The sequence below is a fragment of the Salmo salar genome, chromosome 20 (assembly GCF_965601325.2).
Source record: "Salmo salar chromosome 20, fSalSal1, whole genome shotgun sequence".
Taxonomy (NCBI): domain Eukaryota; kingdom Metazoa; phylum Chordata; class Actinopteri; order Salmoniformes; family Salmonidae; genus Salmo; species Salmo salar.
The window spans coordinates 32164727-32179156 of NC_138310.1; the positions used below are offsets into that span (position 1 = coordinate 32164727).

Below are 14430 nucleotides of genomic sequence, written 5' to 3' on the forward strand. Positions count from 1 at the left end.
CTGTTAGCCTTATTCAAGCACTAAACAGGCCTACACATCAATAATACTGTAGGCCTATGTAATAACTTTGCACCAGGGATGGGCTTGAGGTTGAGCCTCATGCTATGTGATTTTATATAGTAGGCTGTCTCTTCTCTTACAATTTGACTGTGTGCACTAAATGGTGGTGGCTGGTAGTAAACCGAGCCTGAAATGCAAAAACCATACTCTTGTGTCCCAGGCAAATATCTGATGAGGTGAAGTGCAGAAAGTCTACTTCACTGAAGCTTATCTATCTGCAACAGAGCGCTTGGTAACAGAGATGTAGACTACAGAACATATGACATGTCATGATTCATCAGTAGTGGTGGAGAATGGACACCACTGGAGACTGCCACACAATTCATTTTGGCAAGTATCCAAATAGATCAAATAGGCTGGAATGATGAAAGAGATGAATATCGCCAAACAAGTCAAATCACGAATCATAGTTGGAAAGGTTTTCTAGACTAAAGTGTTGGGCTGCATTTCTATTCGCTGACAGTAGGACGTCAGAGTGGGGCGACTTCATGGACCGTAGGCTGCGACAGACATACTGTAGGACTACGTGTAGCCAGCCGCATTACACTACAGTAATGCCAATATTGTAGCCTATGCCTCATGACAAAGTTACTGTGCGTGATTTAGAAGTATAAACTAGCTCTCTTCCTTCTGGTAATTTGCAGAGGTGGCGGAAGTGCGTCAGTTATCTCGGCTCTCTGAGGCTTTTACTGCACACTAATTTCAGATGTAGGGAAAAGAGGGGAGAGAAGATTTTAATCACTCTGCCGCTTTAAGGACACTTATCAAAGCTTTGCATTATGTGAAAACGAAAAATACGACGAGACACGAGTAACTGAGCAACCAAGGACGGAATTCAAGAGTGGATCTATAACTTACGTGGGCCTGGAATAGCCGATGGCTTTGGCTTATGGGGTTTGATCATATGCAGTGGATGGTCGTATGTTGAAGTAGCTAAACGGAGGATCATTTTGAAAATATTGCGCATAAGTAGCGAAAGACGTGGAAATCCCTGCCCTCGTAGCTTTTATCGCGCAAAGGTTTACCCTACGGCGGAACTTGTCAGAGGAATATGGTTAACCGTTGAAACTCGCCAATGCAGAGAGGATTATCCACTTATGTATTATCTCATACATAATTGTTAAGCACCTAATACGCATTTTGACGGATGTTATCCATAGTCCTTTTTTGACAGTGGATCATGGATTGGGTGGTGGAAAACAACGGGCAGCGACATTATTTCTCTGCGCTGTCTGTGGTATGCAGCTATTAACATTGTTTTTCCAATGCAACAAAGTTGCAAAGCAAGTGGAATGCATACATTTGAAGTATTTCGCCATTTTACACCTGCTTATGTAAAGAACGCGTCGACCTTATAGTATCGGATCGCTTCAAATACGTGAGGATTTGCGTTCCTTCTTCCTCGCCTGCATGGAATATTTTAACATCTGTTTATTGTATTCGGGAGGAATATTCAAGGTCATTCCGTGAATCTTATTATATATATGTATTATTTATACATGCGTATCTCCTCGTGATAGCACAATAGTATCTTATTTCGCACAGGGAATCCGCTTTACGTTAGGCGCTCTAGAGTGATTTTGTCATTGCAACATTTTTAAAATGGATGGAAAATTGAAGCAGAGCCGGAGATCCCGTTCCAAACGTGAGAGGGTACGGAGACGGGAGGCAGTGGGCAGGGATGCCCGCAGTCCAAACCCTTCATCTTGTTCAGATAGGGAGCAAAGTCCTGGGAGGGATCTCGCCTCCCAGAATGGTAAAAAGGTTCCACACTTGACACCTTCTTCCAGAGCCTCACGTCCCCCTCGTCGAAAGAGACGAGAATCCAGTTCTCAAGAAGAGGATATCATTGATGGATTTGCCATAGCCAGTTTCGTCAGCCTGGACTGTCTGGAGGTAAGGGGATTGGTTTATAATTACACATGTCAAACACGTCAGAATTTGCATAAGAGCATAACTTTTCAGCTTGACTAATGCGGTGCTATTCATGACATGCTCTGACATAACGGTTTGTTTGACAGCATATAAACATGTGCTGTTTTCTCTGCGTGTTGAGGGGAATGAATTGTAGATCTTTGGCTTGTCCTTGAAGTTATGCCTTTTGTTGTTCTATGCAACATGGGTCTGCAGCCCCTTTAGACTTCTTACTCTTTACTACACAATTTCCATAATTGTATGCCTCTATAACCATATGCCCATATGGAGTGTGCATATTCATTGGATGGTCCAACATGTGCAATGTGACTTTGATTATATGTTTGTATTTGCTTTGAAGGTGATTAAACCTCAGGTGAAGTTGAAGTCTACAAATGAGATTGTGAATTTGATACAAGTAACCACTGTCCTTAGACCTCGTTATGATCTATTCTAATTACATGGAACATAGATTTAGCCAGTGGTAACTTGTGGAATAGACACCGACTGGAATGCGGTTTTAACCAATCAGCATTCAGGATTAGACCCACCCGTTGTATAAATGAATATGAAACATCTTTCCAAGTACAGTTGAAGTCTTCAAAGTTGACATTTGTATTGGTAATACCTGTGTACCTACTTACATAGTATCTGCAATAACTTCTTAGCCTGTTAGTGGCTGACTGTGGCTGCAAAGGTCAGGAAGTAAACCCATAGACACCTGCTACTACTCTACTCAGTTGAGTGTAAGCAACACAGTCAGTTGTAATTGCTGCTTGTTTCCCACAGAGACAATACCACCAGCATAGTACAATAGACTGCATTACATAGCTTGACCTATTGGCTTATTACTAGATTTGAGTGCATACATAAGTATGAAATATTGTCCATGATATGTTATTTTTTGTTGTGGACATAAATGTCCAAAGGAGTGCTCACTCACTGGGAGCTTGTCATTGATTTGTCACCTCCCCTCTGTTAACAAGTTTAACCTGTCAGGGTCCTCAGTAATTACATTGCTCTTCCATTAACTTAGGCCTTCCATGCCACTTACTAGAGTTTTGTGTGAGCGAAGATAGTGTTTAAGAGGAGGGGCAGAGGGTGAACTGCATGGAAGTGTGTAGGAAAGGGTGATGGAGAGAGGTGTGTGTGTGTGTGTGTGTGTGTGTGTGTGTGTGTGTGTGTGTGTGTGTGTGTGTGTGTGTGTGTGTGTGTGTGTGTGTGTGTGTGTGTGTGTGTGTGTGTGTGTGTGTGTGTGTGCATTATATGCTCTGATGTGAAAGGTATGTGTACGCGTGCCTCCGGTGCTCGCTGCTTATGGCAGTCTGACAGGTGCTGACTATGAAAGGCCTCTGGGACGTCTGAGCGAAGTGCTTCTCAGATAGGATCGGATCCCACCAGGAGAGCAGTGGCTGTCTGTAGGGTCACTTCCTTCAGTGACATCTACAAGTGAATGAATGATGTACTCAGCCAGACAGCTAATCAGGGTAGGCCGTCATTGTAAACAATAATTTGTTCTTAACTGACTTGCCTAGTTAAATATATATATATATATATACTGCTCAAAAAAATAAAGGGAACACTTAAACAACACATCCTAGATCTGAATGAAAGAAATAATCTTATTAAATACTTTTTTCTTTAATGTGCTGACAACAAAATCACACAAAAATAATCAATGGAAATCCAATTTATCAACCCATGGAGGTCTGGATTTGGAGTCACACTCAAAATTAAAGTGGAAAACCACACTACAAGCTGATCCAACTTTGATGTATTGTCCTTAAAACAAGTCAAAATGAGGCTCAGTAGTGTGTGTGGCCTCCACGTGCCTGTATGACCTCCATACAACGCCTGGGCATGCTCCTGATGAGGTGGTGGATGGTCTCCTGACCTGGACTAAAGCATCCGCCAACTCCTGGACAGTCTGTAGTGCAACGTGGCGTTGGTGGATGGAGCGAGACATGATGTCCCAGATGTGCTCAATTGGATTCAGGTCTGGGGAACGGGCGGGCCAGTCCATAGCATCAATGCCTTCCTCTTGCAGGAACTGCTGACACACTCCAGCCACATGAGGTCTAGCATTGTCTTGCATTAGGAGGAACCCAGGGCCAACCGCACCAGCATATGGTCTCACAAGGGGTCTGAGGATCTCATCTCGGTACCTAATGGCAGTCAGGCTACCTCTGGTGAGCACATGGAGGGCTGTGCGGCCCCCCAAAGAAATGCCACCCCACACCATGACTGACCCACCGCCATACCGGTCATGCTGGAGGATGTTGCAGGCAGCAGAACGTTCTCCACGGCGTCTCCAGACTCTGTCACGTCTGTCACGTGCTCAGAGTGAACCTGCTTTCATCTGTGAAGAGCACAGGGCGCCAGTGGCGAATTTGCCAATCTTGGTGTTCTCTGGCAAATGCCAAACGTCCTGCACGGTGTTGGGCTGTATGCACAACCCCCACCTGTGGACGTCGGGCCCTCATACCACCCTCATGGAGTCTGTTTCTGACCGTTTGAGCAGACACATGCACATTTGTGGCCTGCTGGAGGTCATTTTGCAGGGCTCTGGCAGTGCTTCTCCTGCTCCTCCTTGCACAAAGGCGGAGGTAGCGGTCCTGCTGCTGGGTTGTTGCCCTCCTACGGCCTCCTCCACGTCTCCTGATGTACTGGCCTGTCTCCTGGTAGCGCCTCCATGCTCTGGACACTACGCTGACAGACACAGCAAACCTTCTTGCCACAGCTCGCATTGATGTGCCATCCTGGATGAGCTGCACTACCTGAGCCACTTGTGTGGGTTGTAGACTTCGTCTCATGCTACCACTAGAGTGAAAGCACCGCCAGCATTCAAAAGTGACCAAAACATCAGCCAGGAAGCATAGGAACTGAGAAGTGGTCTGTGGTCCCCACCTGCAGAACCACTCCTTTATTGGGGGTGTCGTGCTAATTGCCTATAATTTCCACCTGTTGTCTATTCCATTTGCACAACAGCATGTGACATGTATTGTCAATCAGTGTTTGCTTCCTAAGTGGACAGTTTGATTTCACAGAAGTGTGATTGACTTGGAGTTACATTGTGTTGTTTAAGTGTTCCCTTTATTTTTTTGAGCAGTGTATATATATTTAATCTGGCATGATAAAGCTTTCATAAATCAATTCCATTAAAATGGTTGGAAATGGAGTAAAACAAGCCTCTAAACAGTAGTTGTTAGATTTGCATGAAAATGGGCTGATGGTAGTTAGTTATACTTTGTATAGAGCTAAGTGTGGGTTGGGCACGCATCTGGAAAGCCTATGTGATAGGGCCAAGCAGGAATGTTAAATGCTAATTTCCTATCAATTATCCAACTGACACGGCACCATTAGCCATTCAATAACACACTGACCTATTGCATCATTCTCTAATAAACACAGTGCCGTTGAAAGAGTGTTCTTAACCTCGTATAATTCACTGATGGTCAGTACAGGCCTCCCTGTTCATGACAGGCCAGTGAGACGGATTAGACTGGGCACTTTCACAGTATATTGAGATCAATCTCACATTTTCTCTGGGTTTATTGAACCTCTATAGCTTGCTGCTCAACAGTACTGTACACCATGTTTATGTGAATGTGAGTGTTTTGCTTTCACGTTAAACATGTTTCAGTAGTGGGTAATATTGCAGCCTTGGATTGAAAGAATAAAGCTGCCTGCTGCTCTTGGAGCTTATGTTGTGTGTAATGTATGCAGCAACCTGCTCTGCTCCCATAGCCTAGTTCATTATGCTAGAAACCAATCCACGACTTGATTATCATTTCTTTATTTGTTTTGAGTCCAGATTTCACCTGGAAAGTCACTAACCTGTGTAAATTAACAGTACAAACAAGACATGCCTACTTTGTCAAACTGGGCTATGCTATAGTGACTAGAAATGTCAGTGAGGAGATGAGGCATGTAGAATAAAAAGCCCTCTCTCAAATGCCTATTAAGACAATTATACAATACTGTTAAAGCCCCTCAAAAGTCCCCCCGTGGGTAATGTACTAACAGAAACAATAAGAAAATATTGCAATTATCCACCTTCCATAATAGAAGTGAGATGTGATATTTCCCTCCTCTCTTTGTGTGACGTTGATGCTAGAGTGGCAAATCCCCCTCGCTAATCCACACAGAGTTGATCCTTATGTTTGTCTGTTTAGGCTTGATTTGACTTTTTTCTCTGTAACCGTCAGCAGTCATTTGTAATGGGGGGGATTTTGACCTGTTTATTGTCACATTAACACAGATTATGTGTTAACATGTGTTATTACACTGTCTTACATTATATCCCTTAAAATAGTATATTATTCTCTCTTGTCATAAACAATCAGCCTACTCTACTCTTACGATTCGAACACACCGATGGCGTCATTGCATTTTGGTACACCAGAATTACATTCATTTCCAATGAAACGCTGCGTTTGCTGTGCAGCATTGTGTTGCAGAGGCAGTTGCAGTGCGTTCGGTGTGGTGCAGATGTTGGATTTATTGAACGTATGTGTCAAACTGTATGTGTAGACGGCTTGACAGAAATGGTAGCAGAAGGTGAATGTTGAACTTTTGTTGCACACATGTCCAGATGATGCTGCATACTATTTTGCGCAATGACGCTGTCGGTGTGTTTGAAGCGTTATAGCAGGTGTAAATGAAGCTGCATCTGTAACAATTCAGCAGTGTGTTGGATGAACAAACCGTACAAGCCGTACATCAACAGTATAGTATTTGGTCTAGAGACTTGGAACTTGTTCAGTGTTGGGATGTTGCTAAAAGCTGTAGTTATAACAACTCAACACTTGTGTTGAACTACAAGCCATAAATTAACATTATAAACTGGGTGGTTCGAGGCATGAATGCTGATTGGCTGACAGCCGTGGTATATCAGACCGTGTACCACAGGTATGACAAAACATTTATTTTTGCTGCTCTAATTATGTTGGTAATAGCAATAAAGTACCTCTGGGGTTTGTGCTATATGGCCAATATAAAATGGCTAAGGGCTGTGTCCAGGCACTCCGCGATACATCGTGCCTAATAACAGCCATTAAATGTGGTATATTGGCCATATACCACACCCCCTCTGCCTTATTGCTGAAGTATACCATTTGGTCTCTGGATCCAGAGGCCTGTTAAACTGTTTTGTATGGTCATCATGTTGCAATACCGCTCAGTGTTTTCGTTACTCTCATAGTGATGGCTGTAGTGCATCATACTGTATGCTGCCAGCCGGTGACAAACAACAACTCCCCTTTTAATTAACAGGCAGGCCCCCGGAGGCGTCGGTGCTCAGAGCCTGACACGTCCCATGAAGAAATGCTTCTTAAGACCCATGGGACCCATCTCTCCCGTGGCGGAGAGAGAGTAAGAGAGATAAACATTTTGGCTGTGCTGTGTGTGTGTGTGTGTGTGTGTGTGTGTGTGTGTGTGTGTGTGTGTGTGTGTGTGTGTGTGTGTGTGTGTGTGTGTGTGTGTGTGTGTGTGTGTGTGTGTGTGTGTGTGTGTGTACTGTCATGCCCGATAGTGGAGAGATAGCATCCTTTTGGCTGTGCTGCTGAGGCTGTGTGCCCAATATATTGACAAATGATCTAAATATCCTCCCTAGAAAGAGCTTGTTCTCTCCAGAGGGTGTGTGGGGCGGAGGTTACATACAGCCCTTATGGTCCCCCTGCGGAACAGTCTTCATTGTCCGTTATGAGAAGTAATGAATAGCTTGGTTGCTGTGACTGTCACTGTAGTGGATGTGGTGTGTGCTGCTGCTGGCTTTTCCTTTTGTTTCCCTCTTCATTTGGTCGTTGTTTCCCTATGAGAGGTATTGAACAGTCTGGCTAATGTCACTGTCAGTGTTCTAGATGTGTTGTGCTGCTGGGTTGTATCTTCCTCCTTTCTCTCTCGGTCTGCTTTGTGTGGCGTGTGACAGGATGCAATTATCAAGTGATTAAGATGTTGTCTTGAAGCCTGGTGAGAAGGATTAGACTTCTGACTGGTTAAAGTTGCCTGTTCATCCACTGGCTGCTTTGCCTTCTGTTTATGGGATTTCTTGAGTCTGACCAGGCTCTGCTTTGCTCTCTGCTCTTTCACTCATAATCAATGAAACAGTGTTGAATAAGAAAGGTTGTTATTGAAATAATACGTGTCTCCCTGTTTACCACCCCTGCAATTTAGGATCACATATTGTGGCATTTGGCTGCGGAAATGTTTAAATGACTGGCTGGCAATGAGGCCTGAGAAAGATTTACAATACAAATAATGAAACATAAGTAGAAAGAACACTAAGTGCCTCATTAAGTGTGTTTTCCTTTTGGCCTAGTCCACTCATTGACTGAGAGAGCAGTAGAACAGGCAGTGAATGTCTTGCTTGTTCATACTTGTACAGTTACATCAACATCTCTCAAGTGAATCCCTTTAAAAATTTGCTTGTATGCAAAAATTCTTCATTTTCCAGGGACCTGGGCCCATCAAGTTCAACTGGTCTATTGGTTGGCTTTGCTGAGTAGGGCCTTAACGAAATCCCCCCCAAATCATCTCCTAAGCTCACAACACAAGATTTAGTCTAATGCTCGCTTTCAGAATGAAGTAGTAAATACAGAGGCAGTTTGACATTTTATTTACCATTGGCACATTCAGTGCAGTTGTTACGGATGTCGTAGAGAGGGGACCAAAGCGCAGCGTGGTAAGTGTTCATTATCTTTATTTAACAATGAAAACACTAGAACAAAGAAACCAACCGAAAAGCCAAACAGTTCCGTCAGGTAACGAATACAAAACAGAAAAGAACTACCCACAAAACACAGGTGGGAAAAGGATGCCTAAATATGATTCCTAATCAGAGACAACGATAGACAGCTGCCTCTGATTAGGAACCATACTCGGCCCAACAAAGAAATACAAAACATAGAATGCCACCCCACACCCTGACCTTACAAAATAGAGAAATAAGCCGTCTCTCTCAGGTCAGGGCGTTACAGTACCCCCCCCCCCCCCCCCCCCCCCCCCAAAGGTGCGGGCCGGGACCTATAGGGGAGGGCCCGGGTGGGCATCTATACTTGGCAGCGGCTCTGGTTCAGGGCGTAGCCCCCACACCACCCACTGATCCCCCTGCTTCTGTGTCGCCAGAGGAACCAGACCGTGGATCATCGCCGGAGGCTCTGAACTGCCGACCGCTGCTGAAGACTCTGGGCTGCAGGCCGCCGCTGAAGACTCTGGGCTGCAGACCGCCGCTGAAGACTCTGGGCTGCAGACCGCCGCTGAAGACTGGGCTGCAGACCGCCGCTGAAGACTCTGGGCTGCAGACAGCCGCTGAAGACTCTGGGCTGCAGACCGCCGCTGAAGACTCTGGGCTGCAGACCGCCGCTGAAGACTCTGGGCTGCAGACCGTCGCTGAAGACTCTGGGCTGCAGACCGTCGCTGAAGACTCCGGGCTGCAGGCCGTCTCAGGAGGTTCCGAGCTGCAGGCCGTCTCAGGAGGTTCCGGGCTGCAGGCCGTCTCAGGAGGCTCCGTACTGGGGAGCGTCGCTGGAGGCTCCGGACTGGGGAGCGTTGCTGGAGGCTCCGGACTGGGGAGTGTCGCTGGAGACTCCGGACTGGGGAGCGTCGCTGGAGGCTCCGGACTGGGGAGCGTCGCTGAAGGTTCCGGACTGGAGAGCGTCGCTGTAGGTCGCTGCAGGCTCCGTGCCATGGATTATCACTGGAGGCTTTGTGCCATGGATAATCACTGGAGGCTCCGGGCCATGGATTATCACTGGAGGCTTCGTGCCATGGATCATTTCTACAGGCTCCGGGCCATGGATCATCACTGGAGGCTTCGTGCCATGGATCATCCCTATAGGCTCCGGGCCATGGATCATCACTGGAGGCTTCGTGCCATGGATCATCCCTACAGGCTTCTTGCCATGGATTATCCCTACAGGCTCCGGGCCATGGATTATCACTGGAGGCTTCGTGCCATGGATCATCCCTACAGGCTCCGGGCCATGGATCATCACTGAAGGCTTCGTGCCATGGATCATCCCTATAGGCTCCGGGCCATGGATCATCACATGAGGCTTCGTGCCATGGATCATCACTGGAGGCTCCGGACCATGGATTATCACTGGAGGCTTCGTGCCATGGATCATCACTACAGGCTCCGGGCCATGGATCATCACTACAGGCTCCGGGCCATGGATTATCACTGGAGGCTCCGGGCCATGGATTATCACTGGAGGCTTCGTGCCATGGATCATCTCTATAGGCTCCGGGCCATGGATCATCCCTACAGGCTTCTTGCCATGGATTATCCCTACAGGCTCCGAGCCATGGATTATCACTGGAGGCTTCGTGCCATGGATTATCACTGGAGGCTTCGTGCCATGGATCATCACTGGATGCTTCGTGCCATGGATTATCACTGGAGGCTTCGGACCATAGATCATCACTGGAGGCTTCCTACGTGGAGCTGGAACCGGTCTCATCGGACTGGGGAGACGCACAGGAGACTGGGTGCGCAGAGCAGGCACAGGGTATAGTGGGCCGTGGAGGCGCACTGGTGGTCTGGAGCTTAGGGCTGGCACAAGACGAACTGGTTTGTGCTGGTGAACGGGGGGTACCGTGTGTAGAGCTGGCGCAGGATAACCTGGGCCGAAGAGACGCACTGGAGACCAGGAACGCTGAGCCGGCACACTTCTTCCTGGCTGACTGCCAACTCTAGCAAGGCAACTGTGAGGAGCTTGCACCGAGCGTACCGGGCTGTGAGTGTGCACTGGCGACACAGTGCGCATCACCACATAACACGGTGCTTGCTCGGTCACTCGCTCCCCATGGTAAGCACGGGGAGTTGGCTCAGGTCTCAACCCCGACTTCGCCAATCTCCCCATGTGCCCCCCCCAATTTGTTTTGTTGCCGCTGCCTCTCGGGCTTCCGTTGTTGCCGTGCTTGTTCCTCATAGTATTGCTGTTTCGCTTTCGCTGCCTCGATCTCCTCTTGCGGACGGCGATACTCCCCAGGCCTTGTCCAGGGTCCTGCCCCATCCAGGATTTCCTCCCAGGTCCAGTCCTCCTGACCACTCTGCTTGGTCCTTTGGTAGTGGGTAGTTCTGTTACGACCGTCGCAATGAGGGGACCAAGGTGCAGCGTGGTAAGTGTTCATCTTGATATTTATTTTTACTCAGAACACTTAAAACAAAATAATAAACAATGGAAACGAAAGCGCACAGTTCTGTCAGGTAAAACACTAAACAGAAAATAACTACCCACAAAACACAGGTGGGAAAAGGATGCCTAAGTATGATTCCTAATCAGAGACAACGATAGACAGCTGCCTCTGATTAGGAACCATACTCGGCCCAACAAAGAAATACAAAACATAGAATGCCCACCCCACACCCTGACCTAACAAAATAGAGAAATAAACCGTCTCTCTCTCAGGTCAGGGCGTGACAGCAGTGCAGTAGAGAGGACCCAATAATAGTCAATGTTTTGCTAATGCATACTGTCACCATGCTACCTAGACCGTCTTGCAGGTCAACCAAACATCCACTATTTCTCACAACATATTAGTATCGGCATGATCATGTGATCACCAACATCTTATGTTAATAGCTAATTATGTATGCCTATATGAGTGAGCGGAGAACGATAAAGGAGTGTTTATTTCGCTAGCATCAACGTCCACTTAGTTTTTGTTTTGCCATGACATCATGAACGACAAAACCTGTTATTTTGATTGGGTGGAAATCAAAGCAGATCGGCCTCTAGTCTTTCTCATGATTTCTGGGTTAGAGCATTTATTCTGAGAGATGCCGTGACTTGCTAAAGCTCCATAGAGGGTCTCAGAGCATGTTTTCTTTATAAATGACTAGCTGTGAAAGCAATTAGTGTAACAGTTGTCAACATGCTCCTTGCTACAAATGTGAGATAGGAACATTAGCTCTGAGGGGAATAGTCTTTCTGGTTGGAGTGATACTAACAATAATCACTGCAGAGCTCTATTCCCAGCCTGAAATAAGATATTGAGACGGCTGCTACTTGCCAGTGCTGCTGCCTCGCTTGGTCTCCCTCCGTGGATCAGCCTCTTTCTGCCTCCCTTGGTCTCCCTCCGTGGATCAGCCTCTTTCCTTCTCCCTTGGTCTCCCTCCGTGGATCAGCCTCTTTCTGCCTCCCTTGGTCTCCCTCTGGATCAGCCTCTTTCTGCCTCCCTTGGGCTCCCTCCGTGGACCAGCCTCTTCTGCCTCCCTTGGTCTCCCTCTGGATCAGCCTCTTTCTGCCTCCCTTGGGCTCCCTCTGTGGATCAGCCTCTTTCTGCAATTCAGAAGTCAATGACAGGCCTCAGCCGCCGATCATATCTCGGAAGGTTTCTTCAGAGCTGTCTGTCTGTCAAATATGAGCTTTCGTGTGAGAAGAAATCCAAATAAGGACTTGGACTGTTGTTGTTTGAGTTTTGGCAGCAGACTAATAAGCAGTAGCTGGCCAAGATCATAGAGTTTAGATAAGAGTTGGTTACGCAACGCTAGGGGATCGCTCTCTCATTTACATTTCTACTTTTACCGCGCGTACATTGTCAGCTGCAGTATTTTCTCATGTGGAAGCAAAGCGCTTGTTCCATTCCTTGAGTAATGGCTATATACACTGAGTATACAAAAAATGTCCATGACATAGACTGACCAGGTGAATCCAGGTGAAAGCTATGATCCTTTATTGATGTCAATTGTTAAATCCACTTCGATCTGTTTAGAGGAAGGGGAGGAGACAGGTTAAAGAAGGATTTAAGGGGGTGCAAATCAATCTTAGGAAGGTGGTCCTAATGTTTGGTATACTCTGTGTATATACAGTTGAAGTCGGAAGTTTACATACACCGTAGCCAAATACATTTAAACTCAGTTTTTCACAATTCCTGACATTTAATCCAATTAAATGTCTTAGGTCAGTTAGGATCACCACTTTATTTTAAGAATGTGAAATGTCAGAGTAATAGTAGAGAGAATGATTTATTTCACCTTGTATTTCTTTCATCACATTCCCAGTGGGTTAGATGTTTACATACACTCAATTAGTATTTGGTAGCATTGCCTTTAAATTGTTTAACTTGGTTCAAATGTTTCGGGTAGCCTTCCACAAGCTTCCCACAATAAGTTGGGTGAATTTTGACCCATTCCTTCTGACAGAGCTGGTGTAACTGAGTCAGGTTTGTCGGCCTCCTTGCTCGCACAAACCTTTTCAGTTCTGCCCACACATTTTCTATAGGATTGAGGTCAGGGCTTTGTGATGGCCACTCCAATACCTTGACTGTGTTGTCCTTAAGCCATTTTGCCACAACTTTGGAAGTATGCTTGGAGTCATTGTCCATTTGGAAGACCCATTTGCGACCAAGCTTTCACTTCCTGACTGATGTCTTGAGATGTTGCTTCAATATATCCACATAATTGTCCATCCTCACGATGCCATCTATTTAGTGAAGTGCACCAGTCCCTCCTGCAGCAAAGCACCCCCACAACATGACACTGCCACCCCCGTGCTTCACGGTTGGGATGGTGTTCTTCGGCTTGCAAGCCTCCCCCTTTTTCCTCCAAACATAACGATGGTCATTATGGCCAAACAGTTGTATTTTTCTTTCATCAAACCAGAGGACATTTCTCCAAAAGGTACGATCTTTGTCCCCATATGCAGTTGCAAACCGTAATCTGGCTTTTTTATGGCGGTTTTGGAGCAGTGGCTTCTTCCTTGTTGAGCGGCCTTTCAGATTATGTCGATATAGGACTCGTTGTACTGTGGATACAGATACTTTTGTACCTGTTTCCTCCAGCATTTTCACAAGGTCATTTGCTGTTGTTCTGGGATTGATTTGCACTTTTCGCACCAAAGTACGTTCATCTCCAGGAGACAGAATGCGTCTCCTTCCTGAGCGGTATGACGGCTGCGTGGTACCATGGTGTTTATACTTGCGTGCTATTGTTTGTACAGATGAACGTCGTCCCTTCAGGCGTTTGGAAATTGCTCCCAAGGATGAACCAGACTTGTGGAGGTCTACAATGTTTTTTCTGAGGTCTTGGCTAATTTCTTTTGATTTTCCCATGATGTCAAGCAAAGAGGCACTGAGTTTGAAGGTAGGCCTTGAAATACGTCCACAGGCACACCTCCAATTGACTCAAATGATGTCAATTAGCCTATCAGAAACTTCTAAAGCCATGACATCATTTTCTGGAATTTTCCAAGCTGTTTAAAGGCACAGTCAACTTAGTGTATGTAAACTTCTGACCCACTGGAATTGTGATACAGTGAATTATAAGTGAAATAATCTGTCTGTAAACAATTGTTGGAAAAATTACTTGTGTCATGCACAAAGTAGATGTCCTAACCGACTTTCCAAAACTATGGTTTGTTAACAAGAAATTTGTGGAGTGGTTGAAAAACGAGTTTTAATGACTCCAACCTAAGTGTTTGTAAACTTCCGACTTCAACTGTAGATATACTA

The 14430-nt window shown here is 46.0% G+C and overlaps 1 protein-coding gene across 6 annotated transcripts in view; it reads left to right on the forward strand.

Annotated features, from left to right (window-relative positions):
• The first annotated feature begins 564 nt into the window (after positions 1–564).
• LOC106580457 (autism susceptibility gene 2 protein) overlaps positions 565–14430 on the forward strand; it is a 429740-nt gene continuing 415874 nt past the window's right edge. For 4 of the 6 annotated variants that reach the window (XM_045703232.2, XM_082966367.1, XM_045703236.2 and 1 more), the window contains exon 1: positions 565–1956. In XM_045703232.2, the coding sequence (XP_045559188.1) occupies positions 1663–1956 (294 nt within the window). In that variant the 5' untranslated portion in view covers positions 565–1662. The remainder of the gene's footprint in view (positions 1957–14430) is intronic. The other 2 variants (XM_082966369.1, XM_082966368.1) reach the window with 1 other exon arrangement.